General features: G+C 38.6%; 1 protein-coding gene across 1 annotated transcript; it reads right to left on the bottom strand.

Moving 5' to 3' along the window:
- Positions 1-45: 45 nt before the first annotated feature.
- Positions 46-24,145, bottom strand: HEXB (hexosaminidase subunit beta). The gene is given in 15 exon segments (XM_079144092.1): positions 46-181; positions 183-222; positions 547-651; positions 803-893; positions 1,812-1,986; positions 2,559-2,631; positions 3,824-3,910; positions 4,611-4,791; positions 5,807-5,936; positions 8,870-8,971; positions 13,935-14,045; positions 14,298-14,344; positions 16,157-16,222; positions 19,785-19,933; positions 23,801-24,145. Coding segments are annotated over 15 exon segments (1,635 nt in total). The 5' UTR covers positions 24,058-24,145; the 3' UTR covers positions 46-160.
- Positions 24,146-25,384: the final 1,239 nt, after the last annotated feature.

Below are 25,384 nucleotides of genomic sequence, written 5' to 3'. Positions count from 1 at the left end.
GACAAGAAAGATGTCAATTTTCTGTATGTAATATAAAATAAGAGATTCAATCATAAAAATAATTTATTTCAAAAACAGTCCCCTTGGTCTTAATTTACATGATTTCAAAATCCAGTTGATTATAGCACAATTGTTGTGGTCTTTTTCCCTTAGCTCATGTTTACAGCTTGTTCTCATGGTTAACAATATCCAACATAAAGAGGTTCTGCATCTATTCCACGTCTGTAGACAAAAAAAAATGAATTAAAGATGTTTATTTTTTGTTTATTTTTCAGTTATTAGTGCTGTGATTTAGTGATTCTCAATTATTTAAGCTACTTTAAAAATGGCAGATAAGTTACACACTAAATTTTAAATACCTATAAAGCATTTGTAAAGGTCCAAATATATCTTCTTATAGATGTGCTCACTTAAAAATGTTTCTTCACATTAAGTCACAACTTCTGAGGTGACATTTTTGTTTATAGCAAAAGCAAAACAACACAACCCCAGAAGCTAGTTAACACTAGCTTCAAGGTACCCTAGCTGGAACAATATTCATCTTACCTGACCATTCTGCAGCGGTGCCTTGTTAGTCTTTTATAAGCATCACCAATGTCCCTGACATCTCCGTGACTCCAGAGTCTCTCACCAACAGCACTTGCTCGAGGCCTGAAATGTAAACCACATGTTTTCCAAAGCAGTTTGAATTCATGTTTTCTTAAGTCACAGATTGGGGCAAATTCTTAGCTATTTCGTACTTGGATAGGTTAGGAAAGCTAAAGCATCTTAATTCTTAAATCTTTTCAGTTGAATTCCTTACCATAACCTTGGAGTAAGGTTAGTTGAATCCACATATTCTCCCCAAAGACAAGCTTCTCCACCAATGATAAGTCTTTTCTGTTTGTCAGAACCTACATTAAAATCATTGAATTGATTTAAGTTGAGCAGTTGCAATTCAAGGTTAAGTACAGCGGCAACACTCCTCTCCTGTAGGCAGCAAACTTTATTCCCACTCCTGGCCTGTGACTCACAGGGCTTGTTGCATACATAGACTAATGTGGTGGGTCAGTATTAAAGATACTTTTTCAAAATGGTTTTATACAAACATTTGGATACCAGAATCCATCTTTCCCCCTGTCCTATTAATAGTCTGCCCAGAAATACACTTTATTCTTTTGTAATGGGCTATGACCACTCCACCTACCTTCAATATTTACCACACAGTATTATAGAGAAGGGAGGGAAAAAAAGCGCTGAGTACCTAATGTTTTTATAGTAATTTTAACCCTTTGATTCTCATTAAATGCATTCTAGAGAAAATCACATCAATTCTCAGATCTACAGTTTTAAAATTTAACAATAAAACCCTTTTTCAAAGGAAATTTTATACAAAGACTGATCTACAAAACCAGACAGAGGAGAATTTTTCATGAAGTGGGTTTGAGAGCCTGAAACTACTGCCCAGACATCCCTTTTTACGACCCTCCCCATCCAAGATACCTGTTTCCAGGACCCTAGGACTACACAGCCTGAAATCCATGGAACAAGTGTCTTAAAAGGTTAACAAACATCTATCTTCAAATGTAGGAAGCAAATGACAGGACTGATCAGTGAAAATGGAGGTAAAATCTAAGGATATACTTTTGGAAGTTTTTATTTAAATAAGCACATGATTTCTTTCACAAAGTTTAAAATGATGCTGAATTTTTAAAAAATTAAACAAAATCAAGAATCAAACATAAAAGGAAGAAAAGTTAGGTTAGATTTCCTGGGTGAGAGGTTAAGGAAGAAAACTAACAAACCAAGGTAATGATGCGTGTTTCACTTACCTGAGAAATGAAGAGGTTCCACTGAATAGTATGTTCTCCAGTCTTGCCCGTAACTAATCACATCCAAGTACCAAGGAGCAGAAAGGATTACAGGGAAGCCAGCTGCTGTGATTTTACTTAATTCCTTAGAATACTGTGCATCTTTCCACACTTGAATTACTGTACCTAGATAAAGCTATTAAAGTCACAATTGCAATATACATTATTAGGTCTAGTAAATACAACTAATGAAAGTCTTAAGGCATTATGGCCAGGAATGTAACTTTATAAGGTCCTTGAAAAATATTTTCTCTCCCCTTTTCCCTCAGAGTTAGTGCCAGTACTATTTACTGTGCGTTTTCATCACTATGCACATTTCAATTTTTGCCTATAGAGCACAACTGTGGGTTCAGTGAACTAAGGTTAAGATGTGCACTGTAGCCCATTTTTACCACACAGTGTTTTACTCTGAAACCATGAGGATATTACCAGCCCTTCTGGAAAGCTGGACTTGCAAATTCCTAGTTGCACCAAGGAAAATAAAGAATTCTGGCACTCAAAATACTATTGTTTTAAAAGAGCACATCAACAATATTGCTTACTACAAAGCTACCTTAATAGCAATAAAGACTCGTTTGTTTTGATCTGTTTTGTCTTTTTGAATAAAAAGGCACTTAAAGTATTCATCTTGTGATTAATGAGACAGGGGAAGAGATGAGAAGGAATCACACGTTATCATCAGGATCAGACAGTCTTCACAATTCTTACCTCCGCATTATCATCAAAAACTTCTTGCCAGACGATGGATTTTTTGTTTTGGGATGCAGTAATATTCAAGACTCTAGCATTGCAAAAAATTTACAAAGTTATTTCAGATCACAAATTTAACAGTCTATTTAAAATGTGCACATTCTCTACCAAGGATTACTTGCAACATTGAAAGATAACTTTCGGTATAACACAGCTACATAAAACCAGCTAAAGTTGGGCAGTGACTCAAGGAGTTCCTTCTTTGTAGCTTATGGTGCAGAACCTAACATAGTAGAGGGAATTAATAGCCCTTTGTTATGTATGAGTTAAATATGCCCCTAAAATACAAAGAAGTGGCCTCAAATTCAGTTGGTAGGCAACTTTCAGGAAACTGTACAAACAGTACTTTCTGGTAATTTCATAGGTATCTTAGAATAAAGGATACCATCATCTAGCCTGTCATATCGCCTAAATTATATTCCACTGTTGGCGGACAATCAGTCCACAAATACTGTTTAGATAATATGCAGGATAAATGGGAATGCATCACACAGAAGGCTGGATAGGAAAGGGCTGGAACGTAGCCTTGCCAAATAAATGACACAGAGCAAACTACTGCCTGCAACCTGTTCTTGTATGGCTCATGAGCACAGCATGATTTTTACATTTGTAAAGTATTGTTTTTAAAAGTGGATGTGCAACTGAATGTGGCCAAGAAGCCTAAAACAATAACTCTGGCCTCTACAGAAAAAGTTTGCTGCTCCGTAGTCCAGACCAGCACTGTCCAGTAGGACCTTCCTGCTGTGGTGAAAACGTTCTGTATTTGCATTTTCTCCTATGGTGGCCACAGCCTGATGTGGCTGTGGAACACTTGAAATGGGGCTCATGTAACTAAAGAACTGAATTTTTAATTTTAGTAACAGCCGCACGTGGCTGTAGCTACCATATTGTATAGCACAGGTGGAAAGCAAAAGAGATGTTCTAGGAATTAATAAGAGGGAATGAATTCCAGGGCCTGGATGGTGGTGAATACTTTACAGGGCTTTGAGTTGAGCTCTTAACAACAGATAATTTCATTTCTGTATTTCAACGGTTATTGCAAAATGCTTAAGTCACAATGTTAGTAACTTAAAGAAAGCAGTTTATATCACACTTCCTTCTTCAGTGGCTTTTCATAACATTCAGACTCCGGTAAAGGTGGAGACAAAATGAAAAAATAACACATCGTACTAAATAATATTTAAACTTTTACAAAAGCATTAATAGACTTTCAAATAACTTACTTTTGAATATAGAAAGATTGTAGTTTTTTATAATCTTCACCAAAGCCTTTTGTCATCATGAAATTTCGGATTTGGGGATTTGATGCCCTTAAACAAAAATGGTGATTTAAATTTCACTAATAGTTTTAATATACCCAATCTATTTATTTATTCAGTTATTAATCTTCAGTACTGAGGATTGACTCCCCAGCCTTTGTAATCCTCCTGCCTCAGTCTCCCAAATAGCTGGGCTTACAGATGTGCCCAGCTACCAATCTATTATTTAAGTAGCACATATCCCTAATACCAATGTGCAGGTTTAAGTATTAAAGTTGGTAGGGTACAAAAGAAGCCTAAAATATTAGTTATAAGTTACCTTAATTTTCCATTACAATTCTTTTTCTAGAAGCTGACTTCCCATAAAAAACAAAACAGAAAACACCCCAAACGTTTTCCCTACTCATCTACTTCCTGTATCTAGAGTTATTTGTAAAATCTAAGAATATTTGAAAAATATCCCCCATTTAATCATTGCCCTCTTGCACTAAAGGTATTCTTGTTCACTAGTCTCCTATTATTTAATCTCCATGTTTTTTAGCATTTTGATTTTCTTTCCTAAGCTTTTACTTTATAACAACACCAAAATGTACATTCTTCAAAAATCTACCACGTCAGTTGTATTGCCCAGGATATTCCAACAAGCAGAGATGCTATGTTACAAATCTTCCCTTTCCTTGTGGTGCCCTGTACATCTACTTCAAATACAACAGTTAAAAAAAAAAAAAATAAGGGTTTAGAATCACCATACCAACAATCAAAATTCACTTCATCTCCTCCCAAATGAATGAATTGATCTGGAAACACTTTACTAATTTCTTTGAAAAATGAAGTCAAGAATGCATAAGTTGTATTTGGAATGGGGTTTATAGGCCCAAAACTTTGTATATACTGCTGTGAGCTGTAACATGGAGTCAGGAGGTCTTTCTGACCTAGAAGAAAAGACAGATTCACTCTTAGAAAAGGGTATTAATCACAAAGACCTGGTTTTGTGCATCATGCTACAGATGCTTCTCCATTTATGGTGGTGTTACATCCTGATAAACCCCATTGTAAGTTGAAAATATTAAGTAAAAATAGCATTTAACACAACTAACCTACCAAGTATCACAACTCAACTGCACAGTACACTGTGAGCATGGGTTGTTTACTCTTGTGATTGTATAACTAGCCAGAAGATGGGCTCCTTAAGTGCTCTTTCTATTGAGTGCATGTCACTGAAGAAAATCAGTGGTCCAGAAAAACATCAAAATTCAAAGAATGGTTTCTAATGCATGCACATCACTTGACACCATGGTAAAGCAAAAAATCTTAAGCAGAACCATTATTAAGTCAGGATCATCTGAACTTTATTTTGTTAAAGCTATAAAAAATTTTATACGGAAAAGATAAGCATGTTTACCAAGAGTTACTATGGAAATTTCTTTCAAGTTAAACAAGGGTGAATTGTTTCTTGATCTTGTCTTTCTGTTTCCCTTTCCACCCAGCATCTGAGATTTTATTCACTTCGGATATCAATGATTCCCACTGAAGTCTAAGTTCTTAATCGCCACCCTCAGGCAGCCCCCACCGTTTGTCACACTCTACTCCCATGCAGTTCTCTTCTGACATCTCTTTCTTTGCATGCCTTTCCTCATGCTATTCCACCAGAAAAATGAATATACCCTTTGATTTCTCAAAAGCATTTTAAGTGTTCCTTCATCTATGAAACTGTTTACCTACTTGCTGTAATCATTTTTTGTTTTCTTTTTCCCTTGTTTTTATGCTTTATATTGTGTATGTAGACACAGTGATTTGCTCATAGTAGTAACTATTACTAGTTACTGAGTCGCAGCTACCATTGTGCAAACCACAAATAAGAAAATGATCAAACACCAAGCTGTAAAATGACAAATGTGGGACCTGAAATGTCTACTTTTCATAACTTACAAAACACAAACTCCTTACCTTTTCCCCAAGACTGTGTATGTCCAGGGCTATCAAATTCTGGTATGATTCGAATCCCTCGTAATCGGGCATATTCAATCACCATACGGACATCATTTGGTGTATAAACATGAGACAAAGAATAGCTTCCCTATAATATTCAAGTTAAAATGTTCAAAGTGGATTTGGTCTTGGGAATTATTAACAATTCTGTTTGCACTTTAATATTAAGTAGTCCATGAAATGCTGGATGATTCATATAAAATTAATATAGTGTTATTGTTTCAGGAGTAGGAAATCTATAGAAAATAGCAACTTTCTGCTAAACCACACACATTCCAAGGATAATAGCCATGTTGGGGCTTTTGTTAAACCATTTTACCAATATGTTCTTGGAACACTTTGGATTAATCCCAGATTTACTGATAGATCTCTATCTACCAGTATTCCAACTTCATGGAACCATACAATGAAATAAACAAAAAGTGTCTCCAAAATGAAACCTCTGAAACCACTGCCCTTATCGATTTTAGAAACTGAAATTTACCCATTATAACAAAGCCTAGCTTTTGCCTTTCAAAGTTATTTTAATCCATCTTATCTCATCATCCCAGGTGCAGAACAGCTATAAAAAATATAGTACATAATTTTATACTATAATTATACAATATTAATATATAAACTGTGACTTCCAGCCTATTTTAATGTGTCCATGTCAATTTCATTGAAATATTCACAGAATTGGAAACTTGGGACTTAATGGGTTAATAACCATGAGCTTAAAAAAGTCCCCCACAGACTCTAAATGACCCATTGTTTTTAAAGAATACCTCAGTCCATTTGTGTCACTTGAAAAATTAGACCTCAGTGTTGGTTGTTACTAAAATAAGGTCCATTAAAAGGGATTGCTTAGCATCTTCCTCAAAGTAGAGGCCATAAATGCTCAACTTGTGAAAAAGTCTTGAACCTCCACCCCCTATATCAAATTTGTATCTAGTCAAGAGTAGACAAGAGTAGATCTAATTGTCGGTTTATAGCAAGTACAAGAGCCAAGTGGGGATGCAGTTAGCAAAGCCTAGACTATGGGAAGCTATAGGGCAAGCAAGCATCTTGGTTTCTTCAGCAATTTATAACGAAAAAAAAAAAAAAAAGGTTGGGGGAGCACTTATCAATCAAAAGAGAATTGACAGGCATATTAATTGGCCACAATGTCTGGACTTCACCAATATCCCAATGCAAATAAATAAAACTTTTTTTTTTTTAAGGAAAAGGAGCTGGGCTTGGTAGCACACACCTGTGGTCTCAGCAATGCAGGAGGATCGCAAGTTCAATGCCAGCTGTAGATTCTCTTGTGCCAGGCGAGCTCATATGTGGGGTAAGGGCGCGGAGTCAGGACTCAGACTCTGGGACTTGGATGAAAGCAAGCTTGTGGCGAGCAGCCTGCAAACTCGTTTATTGCAGGAACAGCTATACATTTTATAGGTTTCTTGCCCAATCACAGTGTGCCCAGGGGATCAGACCACCAGGTTCCTATACGGGTTTCCCTTGGTAGCACTGAGTCAATTTGGGGCAGTTGTGTACTTTCCTAGGTGGCTGAAGCGGAACAGTCCTCCCCGCAAGTTTTCCTTATATACTTGAGATGTTCATTGCTGTCAGCCAAGAACTAGGATTTCTCCCAACAGCCAGCCTCAGCAATTTAGTGAGGCCTAAGCAACTTAACAAGACCCTGTCTCGAAAAAGTAAAAAAGGGTTGGAGATATGGCTCAGTGGGTTAAGAGCCCCTGAGTTCAATCCCCAGTACCCACATCCCCCCACCACCAAAAGAAGAAAGATAGTTGGGTAAATGTGAACAGTGACTATCTAGATTATTAAATTTTTAGCTGCAGTAGCATATTGTGGTTTTTTTTTTTTCCATAGTACTAGGGGCTGAACTAGAGCAATGAGGGGTGCTCTACCAATGAGCTACTCCACCAGCCCCTTTTATTCTGAGACAGGGTCTTGTTAAGTGCTGAGACTGGCCCTGAACTTACGATCCTCCTGCCTCAGTCTTCCAAATTGCTGGGATTACAAACATGCACCACTGTGCCTGGCTGTGGTCATGTGTCTTTAAAACATATGAGCGATGCTGTCCAGAAGTGGGGAGACCGAGTCTGCAGAATACAAGTGACACAGATTGCCATGTACGTGATTGAGGCTGGGTGATGAAAACATGGGAATTCATTCAGTGATTCTGTTTCTGTTTGTGCTTGGAAATAGTCTCTCATAAAAGGTAAAACAAAATGAAAAATACAAGTGTTGCTAGCATTTCGGCCTAGACTGCATCATAACATTGCAGAAAATTTTGAATTGTGGCTGGAGGACAGAATTTAGAGTGCTGGCCCTGCCCCTTTGTAATTGCAACTTTATTCAAGGCAGAGAACTTCTGTGTTGGCTCCTTACTTTGTATGACAGGAGGATTAAACAAGGTGACACTGAGGATTTCCCCAACTCCACTAGAATAGTCCAGTGGAACACTTCCAACAGAGACTACCCAATGTTTTCTATGAAAAAGCATTCATCTCTACAATTCTCTACTTCATGTGGATTTTCAGAGAGAAAAAGAAAATCGGGGCTGGGGAGATAGCTCAGTCGGTAGAGTGCTTGCCTTGCAAACACAAAGCCCTGGGTTCGATCCCCAGCACCCCCCCCCCCAAAAAAAAAAAGAAAATCATTTACACAGTTCCAAACAATTCCATTTAAAACAAATACACTGTTGGACTACTTGATAAATCTTATGATATGATATGATACTATATGATATTCATGAATTATTCTTGTCTTCTACATTTTTTTTAGAATTTTATTTATACTGCCCTAGAGATTACTTAGATTTACAATAACAATTATAGTAACACTTATAATACAGTCACAAAAACATAACAGCTTGTGAATCCAAGTTGCTAAGCCACAGACTAAAGAAATTTTAAACCACAAATATCTTTTACACTAAAATTATAATAAGAAAAAAAACCTAAGTTATAAACTTCTAAAGAAGCTATAGCAAAGATTTTTGTAAGACTTACTACAGTAATATGAATTACTTACTTTATTGCTTAACTGAGGAAAAGTGATGCTCTGATAAGGGAAAGACTGGTCATCAACTATGTGCCAGTGGAGAACATTAAACTTATTAAAAGCCATGGCATCCTGCAAGCAAAACATGTTACAAATTATACACCAGATTCAAGACACAATTCAATATACAAGACAATTACATATATACACCTGGGATTGCTTCTAATAAGTCAGCCTCCTTTTAAGATTTCTTTTTCAGTAAGGAAAATGTGGAAGAATCATAAAATCATCATATACAGTTTACACAACATGTCAATATGCAAAAAGCCTACACAGTCTATTTATCCTGGAGAGAAGGCCTATGAAATTCCCAGTACTTAGGGGTCTGACAGAAACAGAAAATAGCTCTAGGCTGCTATTATGTTTGGAAATAGAGCAGAAGGAAATGGGGCATTCATAGAAGTATGAAGGCTGATAATTCCTACAATTCTGAAATCTAAGTGATAACCCTTAGAAATGAAAGAAATTCACTACAAACTCAATAGTATTCCCATAAAAATACCCAGAGAAATTCTGGGACAAACTGACATTGATTTTATGAAAATTCTGGAGGAATAAGCAGTATAATATTTATAAAATAAAAAGACTACTTGAAAAAGATTTAAAAAAAAAAAATAAGAGTAGATTTGTCCTTATGAGATATAACTTAAAGCTCCCTTCCCCTTCGTCAGGCTTAAGAGAAGTGGCCAATGCAGCTGGGAAACAGCTTACATTCAAGAGGACTGTGCCAACAATTAAATATGTTGAAAATATGGTTTTCATTGTCAGAGAAGGGAGTTACAGATTCAAGGTAGTCATTGGAATTAATTGTTTCAGAACAAACTTGTGGATTTTAATATAGACCAGGCATTGACAAACTTTACATAAAGGGTCAGATGGTAAATATTTCAGCTTTTAAGCCACACAGCTTCTGTTGCCACTTCTCCGCTCCAGCTGTGGAGTAAGACAGCATGTAATCAAACATGTGTGGTTGCTTTTCTGTAGAACTTCATTTGCAAAGACAGATGGGGCGATACTCTCATATATATTTTTTTTGGTCTGGTTCATGGTTTTTGGGTCATTAAGGAATTAAAATTTCTCTTCCCCATAGGGGATCATAGAAACTCTAATCTTCCTTGGCCTTTGTGTCTTAGAGCTGACCATAACAAAATTTTGTGACTTACTCTTGTTGGTAGTAGGTTTTAAGAGCTTCCTCATTCCAAAGGGGTCCTACCCCATACCCTGGAGGGAGGAACTCTCAGAGAGGCCAAGAAGGATGCTAAAGCCCACAGGCCTTGCTGGGTTTACACACCCAATCTCTCAGCAATAGATCATATCCTTTCTGTCCACTCACATTTCAACAGAGTTGTTCATGCTTCCATCATGCCTGAGCAGTGAAATCTCCAAAACACCCAAAAGGACAGGGTTTGGAGAGCTTCCAGAGGGCTGAACACAAGGAGGTTCCTGGAGAGTGGTGCAGCACGAGTGGGCCTGGAAGTACCACATCTCTTTTCCCACACTTCTCCCTGTGCATCTCTTCCTCCATGTCCTTTGCAGTATCCTTTATAATAAAGTAAATGGGCTTCCCCGAGTTCTGTGAGTCTCTTAAGCAAATTAATTGAACCCAAGGAGGAGGAGGGGTATCTGGTCAGTCAGAAGCACAGGTAAAACAACCTGGAGCTTAGGACTAGAATCTATTACCAGTCCCTGTTTAATAGCCAGATTGTCCCAGGTTTAGCCAGTGGGAGTCCCTTAGGCTGCCTCAACCTATGAGATCTGACACTATCTCCAGGCGGACAGTGTCTGAATTGGATGTGATCAGGGACTAGCTATTGTCTGTTACAGAACTGATCACTTGCCATCCAGTGGGAAGAAATCCCCGTACCTCTTAAGGTCACGGAAGTTTTCTGTGTTGATTGTTGTGTGACAAAAGAGAAATAAAACACATTTTGTTCTTCCAGAAAAACAACTGGACTTAGTTCTTGGACTGTCGTTTGCCAGCCTCCGATACAGACAAAGAAATAGGGAAGATGTTTATGTGTGTGCGTACATACAGACACACACTTTCTAGCTCTGTCTGCTGAGAGGGCCTAGAAGCAATGGTGCCCTAGTAGCAATAGGCCCAGATTTTGTTTTCAAAATATCACTCACCACTGAAAGGGTTCCATGAAGAAAAACATGAATCCAGACTGGGGTAGAGAAAGAGCCTGGAACATTGTGTGCCAAAAGCAAAGCAAGCATTCAAAGACAGAGGGTACTATGCCAAAAGGACACCAGAGGCAGCCTAAGGGACTCCCACTGGCTAAACCTGGGACAATCTGGCTATTAAACAGGGACTGGTAATAGATTACCAACTATTGCATGAAATAGTAATCCATACTGATGAAAATATTGAGTACGTAGGTAAAAAAAGAAGGAAATGCTCTACTTTACCATAAAATGCCAACTAATAAATGACAGAAAAGACAATGGAAATAGGGGTAAAAGTCCCAACTTGGCAGCCATCTTGGTAATAACTGATTTAGGTAAGAATCAGCTGTGGATGCAGTGGGTGAACACTGGATGAATGGGAATTTTACACAGTCTCAAAAGTTCTCTGCATATGCTAATTACTTATTAATGAGCATAAAATATTTTTAATTAACTTCGCAGTGAAGAAACCTGGCAGAGAGCATCTTATAGCCAAGTCATAATAATGTACATTACCAGAAACAAAATAATCAAGACACTTGACTCCTACTATGCACTGAATTTCATCCTGTAGAAAATGGACAATTAAGGTATGTCCTACAAAGTAACTGGCCTGTATTCCTCAGAAATGTCATGGTCTTGTAAGACAAGGAAAGACAAATAATTCCAGACTGAGGAGGCCAAGAAGAGTAACAAATAAATGCAACACCTGACCCTGTATGCTAACCTTATAGAGGACGTTATTGGAACAACTAATAAAGTCTGAACAGGGCTGTGGATTAGAAGATAGTACTGTGTCAATTTCCCGATTCTGATGCTTGTACTGAACTATTTTGAGATGTGTCATTTATTAAGAAATTCGCACTGAAATATTAAGGAATATTGAATCGTCATCTGTGTCTGCATAGTTTAGAAAGAACACATTTAAGTAGAGAGGGAGAATAAAGTCTTAATAATATTTAATAGATAATACTTAAACATTTTAAACTGGGGTGTCTTGGTAAAAAGGTTCTTTGTACTTTTACAAATTTAAAATTACTTTTTAAAGAGAAAAGCAAAAGACAAAATTTCTACAGTTTTAGAAACTAAAGCCATCTGGACTGGTGCAAGAAGATAAACTGGTAAAGACAAAGTTAAACTGACTTGTACATTTATGGCAATTATTTAATATTCCTTATATTGAAAACAGTGGAGAAATTATAGATTGCTCAAAAATGATGTTGGGATTACTGGCTAACCATTTGGAAAAGCTAAAATTAAAATATCTATCATTACAATAAACTGAAATAAGTTCTAACCAAAACAAGAATTTAACAGGAAGTATAATACTAAAAGAAAATTTCAAGTTATTTTTATATGTATACCCTTGTCATGGAGAAGGCCTTTCTTAGTATAAAAGGCCAAAACAACAAAAGACTGAATGATATTCCTTCATAAAAAAATTAAAACCTCTGCAGGCAAAAAATATAAACAGTTTAAAAAACAAATTTAGAAAAATTTTGCAGTCGTGTATGAAAAGTATATAAAAGTATTGATGACACAGTCTACTCACATGATTGAAAAGAAAGGAATTCTAGGTGACAAAATGGATAAAGAAGTACAAATTAAAACAAGGAGATAAACTTTATCATCAGCTCAGCAGAGTACAGCGCAGATGTGCCCTGCTATTGGTCAAGAATACCCACCTAAGACCTGTCCAAAAGGCAAAACAAACATCTTTAAGCCTAAAAATTCCCTTCTAAAACTTAATCCTCAAGAAAAAAATAATCTTGGCAAGCATACAAATAAATCCACGTCACATATGAAAGAATGCTTACTCTGCAGTTCTTTTTATTATTATAATAAATTCACCTTGATGTCCATCAGCATTAGAGAGGTTAAATATACCTCTTAAGTATACAAAAGGGAATATTCAATTCTTAAAAAGGCTGCTAAAGTACAAGCTCATTTCAGTTTCTTAAAAAGTCACATTGTAGGGCTGGAGACATTGCTCAGCATTGGAGCCCTTGCCTAAAATGTGTGAGACCCTGGGTTTGATCCCCATCACCAGAAAAGTCACATTGTGTTACCATTCATTTTTAAAGTCTAGAATAAGATGTGAGACATAAAAATTAGTGTCATTCCTTGGTAAATGAAATTTGGGGATGATTATTTATTTTGCCTATTTTACGCTTTTCATAAAAGTGATAGTAATGTCTCTGGAGGAAGAATGCCAAGTAATAATGTAAAGGAAGAAATCATTTTTAGCAGCATGATATATTCATAAATCAAGTGAAATTGCACAAAAACACAAGAAGAAAATTCCTACCCCTGCAAGTTGGCAGGTAATGGTGGTGATGAACCAATAAAAAGTCCGTGTGAGAATCATTTTCAGCCTTCTTCCTAACTCCCATTATGAGGTTCCATGTTCCTCTGCACTACTTCCTTAGGAAGAAGCACCCATTCCCCTTTCTATGCCACTTTTTAAAAAGTGAAGGTCACAAGATCAAAGAACATTAACTAGAAGTATGGTGGCCTGTATTTCAAACCAAAAATCTAGCATGATTTGACAAGTGGGGTACACGTACAGGGCCAATGTATGTGTACATTCAAATTATCTTTTTCTTAACGGACTTGGCTAAATACATGTTGTCTGTGAGTCTCCCAAAGAAAACAGGTGGTGATCCCTGAAGAGGGCCTTTACTTCACAGCTGAGGAAATACACTACCTAAGGAGGGAGGAGAAAGCCCAGTGCTGGGGACTTCCTAGAGGAAAACAAATCCTGCTCTCTGACCTGCATGGCAGCATAATTAACCAGCATAAAGTAACAACACCAAGGGGACATATCTCAGAATAGACAGTGAAGTAGAATAAAGTGATTACTTACCAAAGTTTTAAGAATAGTCTTAACAGGCAGGTAGTGTCGGGATGTATCAATTAAAATTCCTCTATGAGGAAATCTTGGAGAATCAATAACTTTGGATTCATTGATGGTGAACTATGAGACAATAAAAAATAAAATTTTGATTTAGTTTTAGGATTTGAATTTAAGAATTATGTCCATCTTTACAAGTACTGGATACAAGATTCATTTACAACAACACAAAAGTGAAATTTACATTCACTAAGAAATATTTGGGGAAAAGAAACTTCAGGAAGTTATTGAAGCTAAAAGCTAAATAGGTTACAGTTTTCTAATAGTAACATGTCTCTCCAATAATTTTTAGTAATATATAATAATTATACTTACAGACCCAAAAGAATCTTCATAAACTAACTGGCTAAAGGTCTCTAAACCTAAGGAAAGTAAAATTTATTGCATTAATTTACAAAAATAATACACTGAGACAAATGTTATATTATCCAAACAGACACTCATAAGCAGGTAAGGCAAATAAAATTAAATATAAGTTATACCTGTACCCTCTAAAAGATAGTGTTGCATCTAGTCTCTAATATATTCTCTAAATCAAGGCCTCCTTATGGTGTTTTATTTACAGCTGCAAAACCTTCCTCCTGAATTGTTTACTGAAGTGGATTACTCTTCATACATTAGAGTTCAGGCTGATTCTCTGGCTGGACTTCACTTTACCAAGATTCATTCTAGCCAAACACTACACAGCTATGGAAAATTTTTAAACTCAGAATAGTTCAGTCAGTTTTGCTATGCCTTCCTCTCAACTGATCCTCCTCAAGTACATTTTTGGAAAGTATAACTATGAAATCTCCCCTTTAATGTCAATCCATTCGATTTCGGTTTAGAGTACATTACTTTGAAAGTTTGATAGTAATAAGAAAATAAGGACTTTTTGAACTGGGATCTAATTATTGCATATTCTCTAAAGCTCTTCATGTTGCTATGGATCAGGACAAACAATAAAGATCTGTACTCCCAAATGGACCCCAGATAAGCAGATCCAACTAATAAAAGCTTAAAACCACATAGCATTATATATAGACACTCCAAATGATAATGGCTACAGTTATTTTCGTAGTGATATCTATAAATATTTTCATATTTTATTTTGAAGTAGGATTGTAATCATATGGTTATAAAAACAAATTGACAATGATTATTTTAGATAACCTGAGTCAAATCCAAAGCATTTTCTAATTTAAATTGCTGCAACTTTCGTTGGTTAGCTTATATGAAAAATTTGCTTTTGAAAAACCCTATCATTAATTGGGTATGGTGGCACACGCCTATAATTGCAGCTACTGGGAGGCTGAGACAGGAGGATCTCAAGTTTGGGCCAGACTGGGCAACTGAGTGAAACTGTCTAAAGAGAGAAGAAAAAGGGCAGGAAATATAGCTCAGTGGTAGTACATTCTAGGTTCAATCCCTAGAACTGCTTAAACAAACAAACAAAGAAACCTGTTACTTCGAAGACAATATACTATCTTATCTACATAGAAGAGGAGGTAAAAGAACTTTGAACAGCAGAAATAAATGTCCCTAAGGACATTTCCTTATGCTTAAATAAATACATTTAAGCCAAACTTTCAGATTTGGATCCTGAAATTCATAGGAAAATCTTTCAAGGTTTCGCCCTGCCCACTGCCTCTACCTAACTCTAGAGCATGTTTCCCTTTTCATATTGTTCCTATAAACTTGGTTATATTTCTAAATCCACAGGAATTTAAGACTGGGGAAGGGTTGCTTGTTACTGAAGACAGCAAGAGGTGATAACTGAAACAAAATAATCAGAACAGATTGGAGTTGGAGTCATTTATAGCCCTGTACACTTTACAGTTCCAAGAGCATCAATGAATGACAGCTCCACAGGAGTGTAAAAACACTCACATTTTTTAAAACTTATTTTTATTTGTTTGCAGTTCTAGGGATTGAATCCAGGGCCTTGTGTGTGCCGGGCAAGCATTTTACCCTTGAGCTACATCCCTAGCCCAACCCTCATACATTTTCAAAAAGGCCAAATGAGGTTTCTTTGTGCTTTAAGTAGTGCATCTTTCACAGAATTCATCTTGGAGCTATTCAATAAAGCATTCTGTAACAGGTCCAAGGCGCAGTTTCGCTGTGCTTGATTTCACAAAGCATAACTGGATATATTATTTTACTAGAAACTAACAATGAAACAGCACAGAACTCACCTCGCAATGCTCCCCAAACTCTGTTGGCCTTGAGGACAGCCACAGGTTCTTCCACAAGCAAAGTATCTGTGTGGGGGACACTTCTGTTAATCCCTCGATAACATGGAGTATATTTGTTAGACGTACCATTGGGATTTCTGCACGGTTCTTCTCTCTGAGCACCAACTTGTTTCTCTAACTTCCTCCCGTACATCTCCACTTAGGTGTCTTAAACTTAAGTTCTCATACTCCACCTGCCTAAAAGTGAGCTCTTCACTTCACTGTGCTTGGCTCCTGCATTCCTATTTTCCTTAGTCCCAGCACCAACATCCAGTCAGTTGAGTTGCTCAAGTTAGGGACTTGGGCAACATCACCATGATACCTCATTTTTTTCCCTTCAGGAGAGTATGCTCTCCAATGGTGCCTCCACAGTGTAGGGTCCTAATTAAGGTTTGGGGTCAAAAATACAAACATTCCTCAATGCCCACAATTCCTTGGTCACTCATAATTTCTATTCCCCTTAAGGTCTGAAAGTTATCTCCACTCTTTTCCCTTCAGTTTTTTTCCATTTGCCCTGTACCCTGCTTCCCCTCAATATCATCTGAAATCTGCCTTAAGGTTTGTTAATTCCCTTTAGCTTAATATAGCTTTGTCCCACTCAATAAAAACTCCATACCCTTCTATAATGGGGCTCTGGTTGGCTGCCTCTGTGCAGAGGGGCTCATCTTTCAGTTTTTGAAATCCTACTCTGCCTAAGGTTGGTCCAATATTTGTTTCAGTCTTTCAGAGAGATCTGGGGAGCCAGGTCAACCAGACAGGGTAAAGCATAGGAGGGTACAGAGCTTGAACACTCAAGGGCATGACAGATGCAGACTTTGCCACAGGGAAGACACCCAGGGCTGGAGGTTAATGATTTGACACTGTATCCTCTGGTCAGGATCATCACCTCCATCACCCAGACTACTGACACAGGACAGTTGGCTGCAGGTAGGGAAAAGAGCTCATCAGTCAGGTGACTCTCAGCTGACAGTCTTCTGACAACGCAGCCTTTTCCATCAGTGATGAGTTAGCAAATCGCCAGGTGATATTGCTACTGTATTGCTACTATAAGTACTGTCATCCTGTCTTCTCTAGATAGCAAATTCTTAATCAGCTTTTTTTTTTTTAAACACACTGTAACTTTAAAGTCTCCTAGAATTAGTTCTAAGAATCACTTAAAAACATGAACACTTTGGAGTACCTGATGCCAATCATTTTCCAGAAGTTGAAGGTAAGATGATGTGAAAAAGGATTCATATCATCTGGAAAAATATCACTTATGGAAATTAGAAGGTTTGGTTTTCTAAACACATGGATATGCAGCTATAGAATTTCAATTTTTATTCTAAAACCAAATTATTAACAACTGTCACCTCCCCGATGAATAGGAATAATATCTGACTCTTCAGTTCCTTCTGTACCTGTCTGTATCATAAATACTTTTGTTTTTGGAAGGTGTATATACAAATAGTATCAAAATAGTCTCTAAAAAATAAAATATTACAGATAAGGCTAAAATCCCCCTTGAGATGTCTACCTAACTCCCTCTACCTTCCTCAGAGGAAACACTTACTAGTTCTTTTCCTAGACATGTACATACATGGAAAACAAGAAAATGTATTGCTTTATGTGCAAGTTCCTGTGTGTGTTGGTATATAAGTAGTATCTTCATGTATATATTTATACAACTTCTTTGTTAACTCAGAAGTTTATCTTGGCAGCTCTGCTTATATGTTTTTTTTGTTTGTTTTGCGGTACTAGGGATCGAACTCAGGGCCTCCTGCTCGTGAGGCAAGCACTCTACAACTGAGCGATCTCCCCAGCCCTGATTATATGTTCCTTATAACCCTTTTTTAAAAATTCTTAACTTTTGAACAATACTCTTAAGTGTGTTCCTCTAGATAGTCATTCCTCTCTTGATATTTTTTTTTTGGCCTGTAAACTTTTTTATTAGAACTTTAATGGCTAGACATTTAATTTTGCTTATAATTCTTCATTTTCACAGATAAACTGCATTGAACATCCTTCATGTATGTAACTATATCTCTATTGCAGAAACTAGTTCTCAGGGAATGCCTACTTTTATTTTTAATAGATAGTGCTTGTTTGGTTTTATTTTTACTTTTGGCTTTTTTGCAGTGGAGATGGAATTCAAAGCCTTGCACATGCTAGGCACACACAGTCTACCAGTGAGCTACATCCCTAGTATCTATAGATGATGCTTTGACATCTGTCACTCCTTTCAATGTTTCCTCACATTCTGCACATTTAATAGCTTATTATTTCAATTCATATGTGTTACTTTTATCATCAACAACAACTGGTATAAAGACTTAAAACTAGTTTATCCTTCAAACTGGAAAATTTCAAAATCACCTATCTCAAGAAGTTTCCCTTTCAGAAGAGAGGGTCTGAAGAGCTGACTGGAAGACAGATAAGCTATGAAGCTCCGTTCTGGATACATTCCATTTTCTAGAACTGAGAGTATGTCATCTGTATTGCTGATGCTAATAGACAGCAAAGATTCCTTACAACATAACTGCCACTTCTATCTCCATTCAGATTGTGAAACCTACTTTAGTATGCTCTGAGGGCTGAGAAATCACATGGCTGATGTTGGTAAATTATCCTATAATTCTCCAGAGAATAGCTATAGAACGAAAAAAGAAATGAAGCTATTTTTTCAAAGGGATGCATGAAGAAACCTCGTCTCTACCAAGAAGATGAAGACCTGCACTTAACTGTCTGTGGAAAGAAGTCTGAGAACAAAAAAGTCACTCTTTTTTCTAAATATGTGGCATTCCTTCTATCTTCACACCCAATTCCCCACTCTGTACTCTCTTGCACTAATCTTATATTACATATATCCTCACATTGCCCCTTTTTGATTCCTTAGTGCAATTCCGCACTATTTCTAGGCAGCACATCCCTTAGAAAAGTCATGTCCCATTGTTTACACCTTCAAACAATTTAAGAAGAGCCCAGAGAATAATATTCTAGTAACAACAAAAAACCAATAAAGTTGATTATATTGTCAAACGATACAGCTCCAACCCTCTAGTTCTGCATTATATGTGTAAAATTAGATTATAAACAGAGATCATGGCTATAAGCACAAATTGCCTTCAAAGACCAAAGCTATTAGGAAATTATGTCCAAAAATAAGAGATCAGCCAAGAAAGTTCATCAATACAATGACAGAACATTATTGAGCAATTAAAATTGAGGTCACAAAAGAATACTTAATGACATTCTAAATGTTTATAATGTATTATTATGCAAAAGAATACAACTGCAAATATCCTAAAAGCAGAATCTACATGTACAGAATTACACCTGTTTTCAAGGCAATATTTATGTGCTTATATTTATATCTATGTAAAACATTTAAGTTTTGCACTGCCAGATTTTATATATATATGTATATATATACACACACATATATATATGTATACATACATATATATATTATTTATTTATTTATTTGAAAAAACTCTGGTTGATTCTCAGTGCTGGGGTTATGAGTGATTTATTTTTTCCTCTTCTGCATTTATTGTACATAGAATTTTCTATAATGAGTATGTATATTACTGTTACAATACGTACTTACAGGACTCATCTGAAGACACACTGGGGAAAGCATTACACTCTGACTCAAGGACAATTGAGACAAGAAGTTGCTGTAACTGTCCTGCAGCTTGAAATTTAGTAGGCCCATGACGCTGCTTGTAGGAACTAATAAATATATAGCCATAATATCTGTGGAAGGAAAAAAAATTTTTTAAAATATAAAAGCATTTTAGCCAAATTTTAAGTGCCTATGTGCTACTGGATACTGTTGTCAATTCTCAAATCCATGCTGCCCACACAGTCCAACTAGAGATTTTTACCCCAAACTGCACAGAATTGCCTGGGACACTTAAAAAAAAAAAAAAAAAATCCTGCTGTCCAGACCTTCAGAATCAGAATTTCTGAGAATGGAATTGTTACAATTTAGATATGAGGTATCCCCTAAAAGCTCCTTTGATAATGCAGGAGGTGAAATGATTATAGATTATGAGAGCTGTAACCAAACCAGTCCATCCTTATTTGAATGGACAAACTTGGTCGTAGCCATAGGCAAGGTGGGGCATGGCTGGAGGCAATGGGTCACTGGGGGTGTGCCCTTAAAGGGCTCATCTTTCCTGTACTTTCATCTCCTGCTTCCTGGCTGCCAAGAGGTAAGCACAGTTCCTCCATCAGGTCTTTCAGCCATGATATTCTGCCTCACCTTGGGCCCAGAGCAATGGAGTCATCTGATCATGGACTGAACCCCTGAAACTGTGGACCCCAAATAGACTTTTCTCCCTCTAAATTATTCTTGTCAGGTCGCAGCAAGGGGAACCCAACTAACATAATTTTTTCTTTTGAGACATGGTCTCATTAAGTTGCTTACAGCCTCACTAAATTGCTGAGGCTAGTCTTGAACTTGTGATCCTCCTGCCTCAGCCTCCTGAGTTGCTGGGATTACAGGCATGAGCCCCCACACCCAGCTAAAAACCAATTTTTTTTTTGGGGGGGGTACAAGTGATTGAACTCAGGGGCACTTAACCACTGAGTCATATCCCGAGTCCTTTATGTATTTTATTTAGAGACAGGATCTCACTGAGTTGCTTAGGGCCTTGCTAAATTGCTGAGGCTGGCTTTGAACTCAAGATCTTCCTGCCTCAGCATCCCAAGCTGCTGGGATTACAAGCATGTGCCATTGTGCCTGGCTAAAAACCCGTTCTTAATAGTGATGGGGCACATGTGTGTTCCTTTCCTGAGAAAACCACAAGAAAACTTGTGACACCTGAATCAGTTGCAGTTATCCTAGAGATGGCAGAGCAGAAATGGAAAGAATATGACTCTCTGGAGACTCTGTTGGGCCACTTAGTCAACTATCTGTAAATTCTTTCCTACCTGTGGACTTCCTAATGTGTAAGATAAGTTTTCTTGTTGCTTAAGCTAGATTGAGTCAGGATTGCTACTACCTACAAGAGTAACGTAGCTGAGTAAGGTAGCTGATATGTATCATGATACTCCATAAATGTCACCCACCAGCCCACAGACTTCTCACCAAAGTCTTTAAAATGTGTCTTCTTGTTGGCACATATCAGAGAAAAGAGAATATTAAATAAAAATTTTAAGTGCTGAAGGATAAAGATCAGACAGGCTTCAGAGCAATGGTTTAAATATTTTACAGATTTGGATAAGTCAGAGGTTGTATATGCTATGCATATGTAAGAGCATCTTGTAGCCAGGTTCAGTGGTATATGCCTATAATCCCAGAGACTCAGGAGGCTGAGGCAGAAGGACTGCAAGTTCAAGTCCAGCCTCAGCAATTTAGGGAGATCCTGTCTCCCTCTTAAAAAAGGGGCTAGGGATATAACTCATTGGTAAAGCACCTCTGGGTTAAATCCCCAGTAACCCCCTCCCCCTCCGCCCAAAAATCTTGTGCTTTTCAAGAAAAGGAAAGGTAGGAAAATTTCATGAACTTAAAAGTATATGAAAGTGAACCAGTAAGAAAATAGAATGGCTGAAGGCACTGGGGCCCTTTCTCATAGGAAAACCTTGATATATTTAAAAGAAATTAAAACCATGAAATGTATATTTAAAAATAATTAAATGATAAAATTTTATATGTATTTTGCCACAATTAAAATAAAAACAAATTTAAAAGGAACTTAAAGAAGTTGAGGAAGAAGCTTAGTGGTAAAGCACTTGCCTAGCATGTGCAAGGCCCTGGGTTCGACCCCTAGCACCACAGAAATGGAGGAAGGTTAAAGTTGCTGGCCATCTGAGAACTGAGATAGGTGCTAGTTAACCTTTCAGGAACTGAAGGAGCAAAGCTACTTATTCATTTTAAAAATGAGTACCTAGCATGTGGGAAATCCCTGCACCTAACAGCCAAACTCCCTGCCTGTACAGCATCCTGTTTCAAAGCAAGGTGTGTGCTATAGCTCAGGTTCTTCAGAGATAGGAGCCATGCGATTCGGAAAACTCTGGAATCTAGGTTGTGTGTGTGTTCCTGAGCAGCCAGAGCTTCCTGAACACCCCCAAATCTTCAAATCTCTCCAACCCCATCATGCTTTTACTCTGAGACAATTATTGCTCCTGAGTTCCTAGAATGCTCAGCTGCATGTTTTCAAGTCTTAGCCATGCTTTATAACTTGCTTCCTGACAATGGCAGGTATAATTATTAGCTGCTTCCCACACAGGTCGTGAATTAGTCAGGTGAACTTTGGGTAATCATTTGCACCTGTCTTGCAATGCCAACCCTTATTTTCAAACCACCTCACAGCTGATTCAAGTCCTCGTTATCCACCATTAACTTATGTCATCCATGCTTTCTTGCCATACTCCTCTATCACCATGCAAAAGGAAAATTGTTTTACAACCTAAACCCCAAAGCAAACTTGGTAAGTGTGTTTTTAAGAGATTTCCAATTCTGGTCATGATCTTCAAGTACATTTCCATATAATCCTGAATATCACCCAAGACAAGCAACTGATTTGGTTTTGTATCTTCATCTCACTGTGGCCACAGCATTCCAACCTCTTAGCAGATTCAATACCAAAGACTCATTAGAGCACGCCTTCTTCCGCAGCTTGCCAACATTCATTTAGTTGTACAAAACAGAAGGAAAACATAAACTTTCCGGTGACAGAGAATGTGCCATCTCTTCCATCAACACCTTGGGCCTTTCTGAGCTCCCTTAAGCTGGTTTTGTGTTTTTCCACCAGCTGTTTGGTGTCCTACAGGAGAAATTAAGCTATACTTGTATCCACCAGGCATAGGGACAGAATCTGAGGGTGGAAGAAGGCAGACTCCTTCAGGGCAGTTCCAGCTACACAGGTCTCACAATGAAGGGACAGTAGATTGCACATTCAAACATCTCCCCAAATGCAACCTGTACTTCAAATCCTGAGGTTAGCAAAGCTAGCTCTGTGTGCTTTGCCTTCCCTGGACTGGAGAAAACGGGGAATGGGGGAGTTAAAAAAAAAATCAAAAAAAGGAAGCAGGAAAAACAAGCACATGACTGGTGTTACGAAACAAAAAGTAAAGCAGACATCGCTGCTGAAGCACTGGCCACAACAATTAGATTAGAACATATAACATTGTACATGGGAACGGCTGAAGGGGAGTTTTCTGCAGTGTTCCAACTTAAGGGCTTCTGCCAAGTGAATTGTTGTCCCATCTGGTGAGCAAGCAGGGGGAGAGATGCCTGTACGGGAAGTCGACTGTGGGGAGTCTCTGGTTCTTCAAAAGGAGCAGGTCTAAGCTCGGACAGATGCACTCATTCTGCTTTGGAACTTCCTTCAAATAAATTGTCACTTCCCGATTAAAAGCGATGTCCCCATCCATCTCATTTGCCCTTCTAAGACCAACAGGGCGACGGATTCTGGACACCTTATACCTTCCATTTAGTATCCTGCACTCAAAACAGGGTTCGTGAGCACCCCGGGTGTCACTTAGGTAAGGCAGGAAGGGGAGGAAAGGACATTTTACGTCCCTGCCCTGTCATTTTCCACCAATGTTACTTAGGTCAGGTCAACTAGATTGCTAGAGGACCGGGTCCCTTCCCCGCGGGGTCGGGGCGCTCACCGCCGAAAGGCCTCCTGCAGCAGGGAGCAGGAGGGGCCTGCCGTGGAATTGGAGCCGTGACTGATGAAGAAGTCCTCGGGGGCTAGGTGCAGCTGGCGCGAGGACATCTGCACCGAGAGCGGCAGGGGCCACAGCACCGGTCCGGTCTCGACCGAGGCGCGCGGGGTCTGCGCCGCCAGCGCCAGCAGCAGAAGCGGCAGAAGCCCGGGAAGTCCTGGCCCCCGAAAGCCGCGCGGCGGTAGCGGGCGCTGCTCCATGGCCGCTGGGCTGCAAGCTGCAGGGTCTGCCGAGCCTGAGCCCCGGGATCTGACTTCCCGCCCGGGCCTTGCGGGAGGAAGCGCATCTGGGCGTGAGTCACCGAGTCAGATGACCACGCGCCGCTCCCGGGACTCCGCCCCCACGCCGAGTCAAACCTCTCCCGGGCGCTCCCCGCTGCTCACCAAGGCTACACCCGAGGTTGTATTCCGAGAATGCTTCCCTGGTAGCAGCAGAACCTCAGATGCAAAATGGCCAAAGTCAGAGATGGGCCTGATTCGATCTGCTGCCAGATTCTGCTGGCTTTCAGACTTGGCGCTCCTTCGGGCCAAACTCTGGCTTCTGTAAAACGCGAGACGCTCATACCTCTGGATCACCTATTTCTTTCCCCACTCCAAACGCCAGATGATTGAGAGGGTGGTTTATTTGCTCCTAAGTCTACACTTTCGTGTCTGGCAAACCAAAACCACAAATCTACAGCAAGTGTTCAGAAAATGTTGAAGAGCTGCAAGGAAAGACTTAAAGAAACATTTATGGTGCATGCTCAAAGTCAAGCTCTTCCATAAGAGCAGGCCTCAGTGTCATGCACGTTCCTCCTCTTATTCTTAACATAAATTTAATCTGCAGTATCCACTTTCACTGCTCCTTCTATTGTCCATTTGCTGTCCATTAACAGCAAAATGTTTCCAGGATTCTGATACTGGTGATTTTAACAGTGGTTCACTTCACCTTTCGAATGTAGCCTTCAGTTGCTCTAAGGCTTATTTTTAAATTAACTTGGGTTTTTTTGTGTGCTTGTTTTGTTTTGGATTTCTCTCTCTCCTCCTCCTCCTCCTCCTCCTCTCCCTAACAAGATTAGGGAGGCAGTGTTATCTTTTCTTCCCCTAGTTAATTGTCAGTGAACACACCCACCACAGAAAGGGGATGTCTGCCAGAGGATCTAGGATCTAGGAAGTGAATATCTCCCAAATTAAGAAGTGAATCCTAACACACCATCAGGGCCCCCTGGGACCCTCTGTCAGGGCACACCTGGAATGTAACCTTGGAAAAGCGCCTTTAAAATCCCCCCTCCCCCTTCCTCCTGATGGGCAGAACCACAGCCTCTGGGACAGGAGTCCCTTGTGTTTCTCCTTTGCTAGTAAAGCAATAAACCCTCTTTTTCCTTTTTCTCAAAGCCATGTCCTCATTATTAAATTGGCATGAACTGGCGTAGGGGACAAGGACTGAGCTTTTGGTAACATGATGATAAGAATCAATCAGGGCCTAGTTCCATTTCCCCTGATGTGAAGATTGAACCTGAGAAATGCCGAGGCAAATGTAGACAGCAAG

Source organism: Sciurus vulgaris, assembly GCF_902686455.1.
Source record: "Sciurus vulgaris genome assembly, chromosome: 6".
Lineage (NCBI taxonomy): Eukaryota > Metazoa > Chordata > Mammalia > Rodentia > Sciuridae > Sciurus > Sciurus vulgaris.
This window is presented reverse-complemented; position numbering and strand designations above follow the sequence as displayed.